This window comes from Salvelinus alpinus, chromosome 26 (assembly GCF_045679555.1).
Source record: "Salvelinus alpinus chromosome 26, SLU_Salpinus.1, whole genome shotgun sequence".
NCBI classification, from domain to species: domain Eukaryota; kingdom Metazoa; phylum Chordata; class Actinopteri; order Salmoniformes; family Salmonidae; genus Salvelinus; species Salvelinus alpinus.
Window position 1 is genome coordinate 13,850,848 of NC_092111.1, and position 14,990 is coordinate 13,865,837.

The 14,990-nt window shown below is 42.7% G+C and overlaps 1 protein-coding gene across 3 annotated transcripts in view; it reads right to left on the bottom strand.

Moving 5' to 3' along the window:
- Positions 1-14,990, bottom strand: part of LOC139554758 (atrial natriuretic peptide receptor 1-like) — a 110,747-nt gene that overhangs the window by 19,467 nt on the left and 76,290 nt on the right. For all 3 annotated transcript variants that reach the window (XM_071367865.1, XM_071367864.1, XM_071367866.1), the window contains 5 exons: positions 5,080-5,174; positions 4,741-4,876; positions 2,889-2,973; positions 420-540; positions 174-248 (listed from right to left, as the gene is read on the bottom strand). In XM_071367865.1, coding sequence (XP_071223966.1) covers positions 174-248; positions 420-540; positions 2,889-2,973; positions 4,741-4,876; positions 5,080-5,174 — 512 coding nt within the window. The remainder of the gene's footprint in view (positions 1-173; positions 249-419; positions 541-2,888; positions 2,974-4,740; positions 4,877-5,079; positions 5,175-14,990) is intronic.

Genomic DNA, 14,990 nt, shown 5'->3' on the forward strand with positions numbered 1-14,990 from the left:
GCATCTATGTAGTGCTCATGAAGCCTTTATGCATGCTATATAAAGCCTTTGTACATTGTACTTTGTTTAAAGTGGGAACAACTATTGCATGTAGCACTACACAAATCCTTAATAAAGCAAATATCATAAGCATTGTCGGTGTGCTACAACAAGCCCTGTGTAAAAGGACAGACCTTGTAGTAGCCAGTCTTGGCGTAGATCTGGAAGTTTCCTTCCATGGTCAGGAAGGAGCCACAGTTGGAGCCTCTCTGTGGACCATATCGAGAGGGAATGAGGACTTTTCAGCGTGCATATCTGTGCTTTTTCAACACAGAGTGTTTCTATGTATCGGTGTGCGTGTAGGTGTGTGTAGGTGTGTGTGTGTGTAGGTGTACTGTATTTCATGTCTCTGTTTATGTGCGTGTTTCTCCGTGCAGTACCAGAGACAGGGTGAGTCTGCTGCAGGCCCTGCGCAGCACTTTCTCCAGGTCACTCATCTGCACGTCTTCCCATTGCACTCGCCAGAGCTGAGCAGCCAACTCATTCTCCAATTTCAGCTTCCTGAGGGAGAGAGTGTGGGGGGGGGGGTGAGAGAGGGTCAAACAGAGAGAGAGAAGGGGGGAGGGTGAGAGAAGGGGAGACCAAAGGGTGATGGAGAGAGGAGGCTTGAGAGAGGTTCAGCGATAGAATGAAGAGAGAGCGAGAGAGAGAGAGAGAGAGAAGGAAGGAAGGAAAAATAGAAGGAGAGAGTAGAGAAAGGAGAGCAGCCTCTGTCGTGTGAGGGCGACAGAGAAAGAGAAATCAATGAAGAGAACGAGAGAGAGCGTGTAGGGAGAGAGAGGGAGAATGAGAATCCAGAATAAAGGACAGAGAGATTAAGGAGAGGGATGGATGTGTTTCAGTGTGAGTGTACACTGTGTAAGACTGTACCTCTACCCAAACAGCCCATCAATACCTCTGTCACCCCACCCATTACAAGCTACAAACGGTATTCACACACACATTTCTCAGAAACACGTGCAACTCAACTATAGTATTGGGGATGGGATTAATTCATTGAGTATGGATAGAGATTAATATCTGTCATTGAGTGTCGCCCCTCAATTTGTGATTACAATTTAAATCGAGTCATCATTCACCAACAGTGCTGTATGTGTGAAATTGTTTCGACGTGTACCTTGATATCACAGGCGGCTGGTGGCACCTTAATTGGGGAGGACAGGCTCATAGTAATGGCTGGAACGGAATGAATGGAATGGTATCAAACACATCACACACATGGTTTCCATGTGTTCAATACAATTCCATTTAGTCCATTCCAGCCATCGTTATGAGCCGTCCTCCCCTCAGCAGCCTCCTGTGCTTGATATAACATTCTTTACTGTAATAGAACATTACGTAAAAGAAAAGGCTAAAAAGTCACTAATCATGTGTAATAATAACACATTTATGTTGTTGTTTTTAAAAAATCTATGAACATAAACACATCATACAGTAGCTTCCATTTACAATAAACGACACATTTACAGATACACTTCACACAGACTAAGTCATCCATAGATTAAGTCATTAATATAGTAAGAGCTTATCCTACAAGAATATGAAAATGAACATTCATAAATGTATCCGTCAAATGATCGGCACCTTGCTGTATGTATAACGCGGGACAAAGTGTCAAAAGGGTCTGTGTAATTTTACATCGCATCACAAATTTTAACGGGATAGTTTGGGATTTTGGTAAATGAGGCCCTTTATCTACTTCCCCAGAGTCAGATGAACTCATGGATAAAAAATGTATGTCTCTGTGTCCAGTAAGAAGGAAGTTAGAGGTGGTTTTTGCGAGCCAATGCTAACTGGCGTCAGCACGAGGATTGGAAGTCTATGGGTATCTGCTAGCGTGCTCATCTGTTCATCTGACTCTGGGGAAGTAGATAAGGGCCTCGTAAAATGTGAAATATCGAAAAGTATCTGACAAAAGTAAAGATACAGGAAAGCTTATATCAAACACAAAGTGAGCATAATTATTTGCTAGAAAATGTAACTGAACTTGAACTTTTTCACTTTTCACTTATCAAACTTAACTCTAGAAAATGTAAAAACATATTGTTTTTTTTAAATATTTGATATGAGACATAATATGCTTTGACCTTAGGCATGATGTTCCTCCAGGGACACATTTTTTTTTTGAAAGTAAGGTCAACTTTCACCTGGACTTGCATTCAATGTTCAACAATTTTATCAGAAGAAATAATAAGCTATAAAGCAAGTGACATTTTCAGCTGCGAGCCTGATGGAGCTGGATACAGGACAGAGAGAAAAGTCAAAGGGCAAACGCTGGTCCGTGTTCATTAGCGCACACAACGCAGGATATATTAAAATGCTTTGCAACGGAAAACAAAAATGAATGTTTCTTATTAAACAACTCCAGGTAGTCGCTCCCTGTTTCAGTGTGTTTATTTCTGTTTGGTGCCTGATGAACATGACCCTAGTGGTGAGTCATCACTGAAGAGGAGACAGAATCACTTTAATTCCTTCCTTCTTGGCCTGATCTAATGTGTAAAGAAAGAGTAAGGGAAAAGAGGGCAGAGGAAGAAAGATAGTGAAAAGAGGAGAGTGACAAGGACAAGGGAGAGATAGACAGAGTAACAATGTGGGTAAGAAAGTTTAACATGGAGAAAAAAACGGTAGAAAATGGAAGAAAAGCAAACAGAAGAGAAAGAGATGGGGGGGAAATAAAATTGAGAAAATTAAAGAAGAGCAGAGTATGGGAAGAGAGTGAACAGAATTGAGAGAGCGATAGAGGAAGGGTGGAGGATGGGTCGGGAGTGGAAAGGTGTCATCAGAACCCATACCATCGACCGGTGTCTTCCTCAGAGAAGAGGGACGGTAAAAAAGGGGGCACCACTGACCTGTAGATGAAGACGGTGACAGTGACGATGATGACGAAGATGAAGCAAGCCACGATGGCCACCATCTGGTGCATAGTGACCGTCCCTGGGAGGAAAGGAAAATTCCGTCATAGCATGTGAAGCCTATGCCCTGAAATGATATGTGTATTACATTTAGTTACTTAGCAGGCACTGCTATCAATAGCCACTAGTCAGTGCCTTCAACTAAGGTAGGGAAAAATAACCAAACAATAGAAGTTGCTGAAACAACAACAGGTTTGTTTGACTTGGAAATATGTATTTTGTCTGCAACATTTTGTTTTGTGTGTTTTGGCAGTGTACTGAAGTGTTGGTTTCCCGCAGTGTATGTTTGATTGGATTCCATAAATATTAATTTAACTTTCACGTCTCGAAAAACACAGAAATCATGACACAGCGGGAAACCTAATCTCTTGATGTTCCTGATCTTAAGATCGAAGCAGCTGCCAAATACAAATGAAAAACAAACGCCACCATGCATGATAACGAGGCTGTTATGATAATGAGATTGTCATGATAATGAGACCATTATGAGACTGCTATGAAAATGAGACTGTCAGATATTTCTGTGGATATTCACAAATAACATTTACTGAATGAGAACAATCCTATAAAATGTGTCTGCAGATAATGTTACCGTGCAATAATCGAAACCTAAGGGTCAAATCCTAACTTGAGATGTCTATGTGTACAGTGACATCATGCAAATAATGTAATGTGGTCAATGGGGGAATTGTGGGAGTTAATTGAGTTACACTATATATACAAAAGTATGTGGACACCCCTTCAAATTAGTGGATTTGGCTATTTCAGCCACACCCATTGCTGGCAAGTGTATAAAATTGAGCACACCGCCATGCAATCTCCATAGACAAACATTGGCAGTAGAATGGCCTTACTGAAGAGCTCAGTGACTTTCAACATGGCACCGTCATAGGACGCCACAAGTAAGTTTGTCAAATTTCTACCCTGCCACAGCTGTCCCGGTCAACTGTAAGTGCCTTTTTTGTGAAGTGGAAACGTCTAGGAGCAACAACGGCTCAGCCGCAAAGTGGTAGGCCACACAGAACGGGACCGGCGAGTGCTGAAGAGCGTGGAAGCAACGTCAGCACAATAACTGTTAGTCGGGAGCTTCATGAAATAGGTTTCCATAGCCGAGCAGCTGCACACAAGCCTAAGATCACCATACGCAATGCCAAGCCTTGGCTGGAGTGGGGTAAAGCTTGCCGCCATTGGACTCTGGAGCAGTGGGCGAATTTGGGTTTGGCGGATGCCAGGAAAACGCTACCTGCCCCAATGCATAGTGCCAACTGTAAAATTTGGTGGAGGAGGAATAATGGTCTGGGGCTGTATATCATGCTTCGGGCTGGGCCCTTTAGTTCCAGTGAAGGAAAATCTTAATGCTGCAGCATACGATGACATTCTAGACGATTCTGTGCTTCCAACTTTGTGGCAAGAGTTTGGGGAAGGCCCTTTCTTGTTTCAGCATAACAATGCCCCTGTGCACAAAGCAAGGTCCATACAGAAATGGTTTGTCATGAATGGTGGGGAAGAACTTGACTGGCCTGCACAGAGGCCTGACCTCAACCTCATCGAGGTGTGGTCATTGGTCATGTAGTGTATGTGTGAATTGCTCAGGTTAGGATTCCTCCATAACAGACTAAACAATCCTAGAGGTCAGAAGTCAGGGGCGTCATTTATCAATTGGGAGCAGCAAAAAAATATATATATATTTCAATGTTCGTACAATTGTGAGTGGGTTTTGTTTATGCATATGCAAATATACATATTTTTATGTTGATAAATGAGGCCCAACGGGTTCTTCGGTGCATACGTGCTAAGCAGGCGGGCTTGTCGTTCTTGAAGCCACAATCGGGGATGTCTTGGGGGGGGGCGCCCCCCGGCCACTGGACCTTCATGCCCGGCACTGGAACCAGCTCCTTCAGGGTGCTGTTGTAGACGGACACGATCTGGAGACACACAGGGTAGAAAACTACTGTAACTTTGGGTGTTGTCTGTGTAATGAAAGTGCCTTGTCATTGTAGGCTTTAAAGTAGCTACACTTGAAGAGTGTCTAGGACAAAGAACACAGCTACAGAGTGAGTGTGTATTTATGTACCAGTGTGTGTTTGTGCCTAACCACCACTTTGTGCGAGAAGCAGTCAGTGCCTACCTGAAAGACCCCAGAGTCAAGATCAGTCATATCCCACAAGGCAAAGTCAATCTCTCGATCACCTGCCCCATCAATCTGAACCAAGCCAGTAACACCTGCCACAGAAGAGAAGAGAGAGAGACAGAGAGAGAGAGAAAGAACAGAGAGATTAACACAAAGGATTCAGGTGCACAATCTGGGCGCAAGCTCTGCTATTTCCTCATTGCTTTCAAGATTGAGAGATGGGCCTTTTGTATGATCCCGATGGTTGATTTTGTTGTCCTTTACAAAATAAATGAACAAACCCTAGCCAGCTGGGTCCATAATGTGTAGCACCACCTGTTGCCAGTCCCCGTGTGTTGCTACATCCTTTTCCCCACAGTATAACAAACCAACAGGATCAAAGTAGAAATTCCAAACTTCCTGCATTGCAGGTGCAGGGAAATTCTCCTGCAACAGGGTGATCAAAACCAATTGAGGCATTTTAAACAGATATCCTTAATTTCAGCTACTGTAGCTTTACACATCCTACTAATATCTTTCCTTTCATCTTAGTTTCTCCACTCACTGTGTAAGCTGGGAGCTAAGGCATGCAGGTCTTGAGTCAAACCAATATTCCAAGGCAAGACGATTGTGACCACTTGGGGGCAATGTCATGAACTAAAAATGTCTAGAACTACTTCTCCCACATATACAGTATCATGCTGGCATAAGAGGGTAACGTGATTGGGAAATATAGATACTGTAAAAATGTATTGTAAACCTCAAGTCCAAATTTGAGGTAAATTAGCAACTTTACTGTTTGGGAGGGGGTAGTGGAAAATAGGAGCATAATGTGATGCAAATCCCCTCTCTTGGATCAAGTCCTGGGTTAAGTCACCCACGTGGCTCATTCATCTACACTGTGCACACTTGAGACGGACATGGTTTTGAATATCAATAGGGGAAACCAAGGAAAACATATGAGTTGATTCAAACTGACGCCATCCCTTAGTTTGGCTATTGGCCGTACAGTTGTGGGAGCTACAAAGTTAGATTGTCACAAAAAACGAAACCAAAACTCTGTACAGTGTTTTAAAAAACACTGTTTCTAGAAGATGTTAGGGTGCTGTGTTGGACACGCATTGCAGAAATTGTTCTGCTAATAACATCACGTGAGCTGACTTTTGGTCCCCATCATCTGCTTAACTTCACAGGCACTTAGGCCTTTCCCATAATTCACCTCTGGCTTATTTGATCAATGACAGAGACACACAGTGGCTGGGAACTGAACCTGCAACCTCGATGTCAAAAGCCTGGCCTCCAAACCCAAACACCCACTTGTTCACCTCTTCAGACCACCGTGGTGGAAGAGTCTAGTAACAAAGTTTTGAAAAAAAAGCTCTCTGTCTTTCGAAACTCTCAAATTCCTCTATCTTCTGGAGTCAGAGTTGAACAGATGTTTAAATGAGCCTATAGAAATACGTTCCGTTGATTGTGTATTATTTAGTATTTCTACATTGCTCAACGTCATAAAAAGAAATGAATCATTGCATAATCTCTTAATTTATTTTCTCTGTGTCCAACATTCTGCCGCCTACATGTTCTACTGCTCTGACCTCAGATCAGATATGTGCAGCATCACAGCAGCTGTCCCTGACCTGAGTCTATAAGGCTCATAGTTGACTGAGGTAGTACAGCTCACTCGGAGACAAAATGTACCAAACTAGTGCTTATATACTAAGGTCTCTAAGCTTTACAGGGTGAATCCCGGATGGAATGCAGTTATATGACGCTCAAGGCTTAGGTCTCAAAGCGCTTTACATTGTATGGGGTTAATTAACACATCATTCGTCTACGGTCTTACTTCAAAGGGCATTCGGCCCAGATGGCCATGGTTCTTTCAAAACCGTCATCATTTCAACAGACATGCACAGATTGATCTGTTCTGACATATACGTATGACGCACGCCAAAGGACATAACGTCCATTACATGAAACTCGGTCCCTAAAAAGGAAGTCATTTGTCGCTACGCTACATGATGTCTGTCTATATCATGACGATACTGCCGATTTATGACCTCTCAGTGTCAAACTATATAGAGCAGCTACTCAACTTGGAGTCTACAGGACAGATATCCATCACTTGTAAATCGGACAGAAAAACATTTGGAATAGTTGTCAAATGTAATCGAACACGACTGGAAAGGTGAAAGCAAGGGTTCCACTACATCATTTAACCTCGTCCAAAAACGTCAGATCTAGGATTACTTCAAGGAAGGAAGAAAGGAAGGAAGCAGGGAAGTACTAAAGGAAGAAAGGACTGAAGGAAGGAAGGACTAAAGGAAGAAAGGACTGAAGGAAGGAAGGACTAATGGAAGAAGGGACTGAAGGAAGGAAGAAAGGATATATTTGAAAAGTTTTCTAACAGAACCATTTGTCTCAACTCAATTTGTCTTCACTCTTTCTGTCCTTCTGTTGTAAAATACCTGGCTAATTAGTGTGGGAGTAAAAAGCACAGTGGCAGCAGCGCTCATCTCTGACAGTACTAATCGTGGTAGCAGGGGCATGTGGTTTGGCCCTGTGCTGACAGCTAGGCGGGTGAGCGGGGGAGCGGTCGAGGGGTGCATTGAAAACAGAACAGTAATTAAAGCAAGTAAAGTGTGTGTGTGTGTGTGTGTGTGTGTGTGTGTGTGTGTGTGTGTGTGTGTGTGTGTGTGTGTGTGTGTGTGTGTGTGTGTGTGTGTGTGTGGGGAAAGAAAAGAGAAAGAGAGGAAGAGGAGCAGATCTCGTCTGACATGTTTTCCCAGCTGTCAGTCAGACAGGCTGAGGGGTGGGTCGTGCACCACCACAGTGAAATAAAGAGAATTTCCATTTAACTGAATGATAACAGGGATGCTGCTTTTAATCTCGCACCGGGTACCGTGACAAAATTGATCAAGCTTTCTGGCTTTCAGTCTCAAATGTAGAAACATATACACACACCCACACACAAATATCCAGACCACGTTCCATGTTTCAAATCAGCCATACATGAAGGTCACCCACAGATTAAAACACACACACACACACACACACATCAACCCCTGGTCCATTAGTCATTGTAATAGGAGCCCCTCTGTGTAGAAGCGGAAAGTCAATGCCCTGCCCCTGACTCCTGGTGCCTGTGCTACTCCATCAGTCCTGCCTGAACACTGTCATCCACTTCACAGGACCACTCTGCCTCATTCCCTCTCTGTTTGTCCGAAATGATGTTTCCCTTATATTTGTTTGCTATGAACAGTCAGGTCTCCTTCTTTTTTTCATTTGTATTAGTTTAAAATAATATAATTTCCCTGTTTTCTTGAGCATACAATATAGCTCAGTATGTATATTTCATACAGTCTTTTTTTTTCTTAATCAAGGGTGCCAATCATTTTGGACCGGACTATTTATCTCTCTTTTAATTCCCTTCACTATCTTCCTATTTCTGTGTACTTCAATGTTTTTTTCCATTTCTCTCACCTCACGTTTCACAATTTCTGTGATTTCTCATCTCTCCATCTTGCTTCCCCTCTCTGCTCCACTCCCCATCTTATTTAGCCACTTTTTCTAAAACCACTCTCTCAACCTTTTATCTCTTCTCTTTCCCCCTCTCCTTCTTTCCACTTTCACTTTCTGTAACCGCCTCAGTCCATCTCCGCTCTCCATCTCTCCTCTTCACCTCTCTACCCACACTGACATAATCTCCTCCTTCAATCTCTCCATCTATCTGTTGCCAATCTGCCTCAGTCGCCAGGCTCAGTGGGTTTCAGTATAGATCTCTATAAGAGAGCTGGCTAACTCACTGTAGTGATTACATAGACCAGTCCACTTATATCTCCCTGCTCCTCCGCCAATCTGTCTCTTTATGATGAGAGCAGAGCCCTCTTCCCATCCCAACCACATCTGTCACTCACTACTCAGATCAATGAAGAGGTACCTTGTTTACCCGTTCTATGAAACCTCCATTAATGGAGTCTCTTCCAGCGTATGTCCTGCTTGTTATTAAAGCTTAATTCATGCCTTATTCATGTATTATAAATTATTAATAAATTACAATGGAAGGTCACTCGGTAACGAGCTAAGTTGACATTTCCTTTGTCATTTTCACTGTAAAATTAACAAATTGAATACGATGCTTGTGTTTGCTTTACATATCTCTCACATATTATAAATAGGCCTGAGCCTCTGTGGCTCAGTTGGTAGAGTATGGCGCTTGCAAAACCAGGGTTGTGGGTTCGATTCCCACGGGGGACAGGTACGAAAAAGTATGACAAATGTATGCACTCACTACTACTGTAAGTCGCTCTGGATAAGAGCATCTGCTAAATGACAAACAAATTAAATAAATCCCTGTATGTTTAAAAGCTATACATTCCAATGTAGTGGCCTCTTCCATGTCACATTGAAACAATCAGCCAGGAAACACACAGGAACCCATGGCTGTTAGACAACCCAAAACATGCATGCCCCAACGTATCCGGGGCCTCTTAAAACTGTCAACACGGAAGCAACCAGCCAAGAAGTCACAAAGGAACCAACCGCACACATGAGCTAATGTAACTTCGGGGCCATTTATCATGGAATAATACAGGCTTTCTCTTATGAAATGCAACAGTGCCGCACCGTATCGTCACCGAGGGGGTTGTGGGTAACTGAAGAGCCATGAGAAGAGGCTTGTGGAGTTTACAGAGAGTGGGCTGTGGGAATAGGAGAAACCGAGCGATCCCACTCCCAGGTTGGGATTAGGAGAAGACGAAGATGGGAGTCACAGGAGAACAACATCAACCTCCAGCCTCGATGTTCCCATGGACCTCCGCTGGGTAGCCGCATTCTTATCTCTGTGGCGATTGGTTGATGGGGCTTAACTGATGGAGTAAAGCGGGGAATTTATTGGTTGAGCATCCTTTGCTACAGGAGTCTGTTGATTTAGTTAGGCGAGTGGGTCCAGGAAATGCAAACTTGTAGCGTATTCAAAGGCTTCTAAAGTTAATAATTTCAAGTTTAAAATGTCAGACTTGATTTGCTTAAACAAAAAATGTATCCTCCCCTACAAAAAAAATCCATTAATTATAATACGCATAATAATTAACAATTTCCTGTTGCTGCAGGATAATTTTCCAGCTGTAGAAAACTGGCTCAAATTAAGATCCTACATCTGTATGTGCTCAATCGATACAACTCTTCTGAAAATGAACTCTCATAATGATTCAGATATTTGGTATTGTACAGTGATGCTAAATTGGCCACAAGGTCACTGTTGAATGTTATGCTGAGAATAGATGTAAGACAGACTGGTTGTTTTTCAACAGATATTTTTAACATGTTGTTGTTCTGGACGGCTCTTGGCACCCATTTAGCTGGGTTATATCATATCTTGAAAATAGATAATGTCCTTGTTTTTCTCAAGGCCCTGTGCTTTCAGAGTGCGTAATTATTTAACTGCTCACTAAAGTACAGAGGCCATGTAGCTACAATGTGCATCAGGTAAAGGTGCATTGTGAGCTTTGATGTGGTACATGGTTATTTGGTTGGAATGACACTATTATTAAAAAAAAAAGTTACAATTTTTTTATTTTATTTTATCTTTATTTAACTAGGCAAGTCAGTTAAGAACAAATTCTTATTTACAATGATGGCCTACACTGGCCAAAACCAGACGACACTGGGCCAATTGTGCGCCGCCCTATGGGACTCCTAATCACGGCCGGTTGTGATTCAGCCTGGATTCGAACCAGGGTGTCTGTAGTGACCCTTCTAGCACTGAGATGCAGTGCCTTAGACCGCTGCGCCACTCGGGAGGCAATTTAAGGTAATCATCCAAATAATTATCATCAGATAACTGGGATTGTGACTTTGATTTCCAGTCTCTCCTGATATTGCCATTTTGGTTCAGTCATTGAGATTTCTCCAGATAGGTGATTCAAATGTAAGATTTGTTTATTTATTAATCATCCGAGCTAGTCAGTGTGTGTGTGTGTGTGTGTGTGTGTGTGTGTGTGTGTGTGTGTGTGTGTGTGTGTGTGTGTGTGTGTGTGTGTGTGTGTGTGTGTCAGGCCCTCTTGTTCTATCTATATTAGAAGTGCATTGTCGATAATGCGCACGGCGCTGAATAGACTATATTTACTGCTGATTACTGCTGATTAGAGCCCTAATGAAAATCTGTACTGGTTGATGTCACACATCAGGAATAGGAGGGAAGGCAGACTGGCAATGATTGGTAGCAAGAAAGATGATCACACTGTTGGCGTGCTAGTGCTTCTCCAGTTCCAATCCTTCCAATGCTTCTTCGGTGCCTGGAATAAGAACTGGCAATCTGATAATCAAAACATTTACGTTTGTGTCCTTTACAAATATGAAGGCCACAGGCTTGTGACATTAGCCAGTTGTCCTAATGAAAATATAAGGCCAACTCAAAATCAACAGTGTGATCGAAACATCAGACGCAGTGGAAAGTACAGTGCCACCAGCCACTATGACAAGGGCATTTCTCCCATTTAAACTCCTACCAGCTGTCCTATACCGTAATAAAACTATTAAGTATATTACCATATGTAAAACATTTGTACAATCAATATCATGAGCAATCAAAAAACTAAAAGTACCACCAGTGCTTAGGCAACCAACCACAGAAAATATGGACTCTCCATTCTCCTATTCAAAACATACGTGTGCGTTCCAAATGTCCCATAGGACTCTGGTCCAAATAAATGCACTGTATAGGGAATTGGGTGCCATGTGGACGCGCACATGGACACAGGGTGTGTGTCCATCAAGGGAATTGACACGCGCTGGGTACAGCTGCGGGTGGCGCCTAATCTAATCAGTGAGAGGAGAAATGGGGAGGTGGAGATATACTGTGTGGTCCGAGGGACAAAAATGTATGGATTTGGGAGGATGGTCCTCTTTGGAAAGGGCAAAGTCAATAATGTGTGTGTGTGTGTGTCTGTGTGTGTGTGGGAGTGGGGTGCACAGCACACTTTATGACCATAATTCAAGGAGGTACCTGAGAGGTGGTTGTTAAATTGAACATTTTGGCGCTGGAAATATCTTCTGATTTCCATACCAGAAATTTTGCAACACCGCATTGTAATTGGTCATGCCAATCAAACAACTTTTATAAGAGCGAAATAAAAAGATAGAGAGACACTGAAAAACAAAGAGAGAGGGAGAAGGGGGATTGAAAGAGAGAGAGAAACTAACAGTCATCAATGAGCTACCTATAACACACGGCAGCACACTGGAGATAGATGCACACAGGAGCTGGCTGAACTCAGTGTAATAGGAGGCCACAATGATTCAGTAGTCAGCAGCACACCACTGAGCTCACATTACCCACAGGCAGCCTCTGGCAACATCATGGCTGTTTAGGGTTTAGCCCACATCCCACAGGGTTGAATTGATTCAATAACCACATCTAACCAGCTTTGAAGACTTAATCAAAAATAATAAACAAGCGCCAAGGGCGATTTCTTTTTTTATCAATGCGGTGGCTGAACTGTTGTCAGATTCTTGGGTCATGAGGACCGAGTGCAGTTTGTTTTGCTTTGTTAAGTTTGCAAAATTTTTACACTTGTCCTCAATAGAAACGAACCACACTGGATCCAAAACAAACCCTGAAGTCAGCTGAATGATCACGTTCTAAAACTGTGCTGCCATGAACTGCAACAGAATGTTTCCTTTTCTGAAGGACAACTCTACCAATGTGCCCCTGTAAACCGTTTTACCTGCACACATAAGTCCTCATTCCAAAACACCATTTAGAGCCTTTTAACACTTAGTAAAAAAATGGGTTTTGGAGGTACTGCAAAAGGGACGTTAGTCTTAGTAAATTGGTTAAGTAGTAAAAGATGCAGAAACTGATCCAGAGTCCCTAGAGGCTGTCACTCCATTGCGAATGGAAGCTCACAGCCATGATTCACAGACCTCAGACCAGTTTGGCCGTTGCTGAAGAGAATAGATAGAGTGGTGACGTCAGGCTCAGAGCACTTAGAGTAATGTGACCCATTGTTGTTTATTGCTGTTCTGAAGATGACTTCTGACCTCCACTATCAAATACCTTTGTAGTGAGATAATAATTATCCTACATACACACATATACAGTGGGGAGAACAAGTATTTGATACACTGACGATTTTGCAGGTTTTCCTACTTACAAAGCATGTAGAGGTCTGTAATTTTTATCATAGGTACACTTCAACTGTGAGAGAAGGAATCTAAAACAAAAATCCAGAAAATCACATTGTATGATTTTTAAGTAATTAATTTGCATTTTATTGCATGACATAAGTATTTGATACATCAGAAAAGCAGAACTGAATATTTGGTACAGAAACCTTAGTTTGCAATTACAGAGATCATACGTTTCCTGTAGTTCTTGACCAGGTTTGCACACACTGCAGCAGGGATTTTGGCCCACTCCTCCATACAGACCTTCTCCAGATCCTTCAGGTTTCGGGGCTGTCGCTGGGCAATACGGACTTTCAGCTCCCTCCAAAGATTTTCTATTGGGTTCAGGTCTGGAGACTGGCTAGGCCACTCCAGGACCTTGAGATGCTTCTTACGGAGCCACTCCTTAGTTGCCCTGGCTGTGTGTTTCGGGTCGTTGTCATGCTGGAAGACCCAGCCACGACCCATCTTCAATGCTCTTACTGAGGGAAGGAGGTTGTTGGTCAAGATCTCGCGATACATGGCCCCATCCATCCTCCCCTCAATACGGTGCAGTCGTCCTGTCCCCTTTGCAGAAAAGCATCCCCAAAGAATGATGTTTCCACCTCCATGCTTCACGGTTGGGATGGTGTTCTTGGGGTTGTACTCATCCTTCTATTCCTCCAAACACGGCGAGTGGAGTTTAGAGCAAAAAGCTCTATTTTTGTCTCATCAGACCACATGACCTTCTCCCATTCCTCCTCTGGATCATCCAGATGGTCATTGGCAAACTTCAGACGGGCCTGGACATGCGCTGGCTTGAGCAGGGGGACCTTGCGTGCGCTGCAGGATTTTAATCCATGACGGCGTAGTGTGTTACTAATGGTTTTCTTTGAGACTGTGGTCCCAGCTCTCTTCAGGTCATTGACCAGGTCCTGCCGTGTAGTTCTGGGCTGATCCCTCACATTCCTCATGATCATTGATGCCCCACGAGGTGAGATCTTGCATGGAGCCCCAGACCGAGGGTGATTGACCGTCATCTTGAACTTCTTCCATTTTCTAATAATTGTGCCAACAGTTGTTGCCTTCTCACCAAGCTGCTTGCCTATTGTCCTGTAGCCCATCCCAGCCTTGTACAGGTCTACAATTTATCCCTGATGTCCTTACACAGCTCTCTGGTCTTGGCCATTGTGGAGAGGTTGGAGTCTGTTTGATTGAGTGTGTGGACAGGTGTCTTTTATACAGGTAACGAGTTCAAACAGGTGCAGTTAATACAGGTAATGAGTGGAGAACAGGAGGGCTTCTTAAAGAAAAACTAACAGGTCTGTGAGAGCCGGAATTCTTACTGGTTGGTAGGTGATCAAATACTTATGTCATGCAATAAAATGCAAATTAATTACTTAAAAATCATACAATGTGATTTTCTGGATTTTTGTTTTAGATTCCGTCTCTCACAGTTGAAGTGTACCTATGATAAAAATGACAGACCTCTACATGCTTTGTAAGTAGGAAAACCTGCAAAATCGGCAGTGTATCAAATACTTGTTCTCCCCACTGTATATATCTACCTCACATGTGACTCGTAATAAGACTAAGCAATAGTCTTATTGATAAGTTGATAAGACTAAGCCCATTAAATTAATTATCTGACTCCATAAGATAAATAGCAATAAAGAACACTATAGTTGAGTTACAGTAATAGAACTGTATAGTTGAGTTACAGTAATAGAACTGTATAGTTGAGTTACAGTAATAGAACTCTATAGTTGAGTTACAGTAATAGA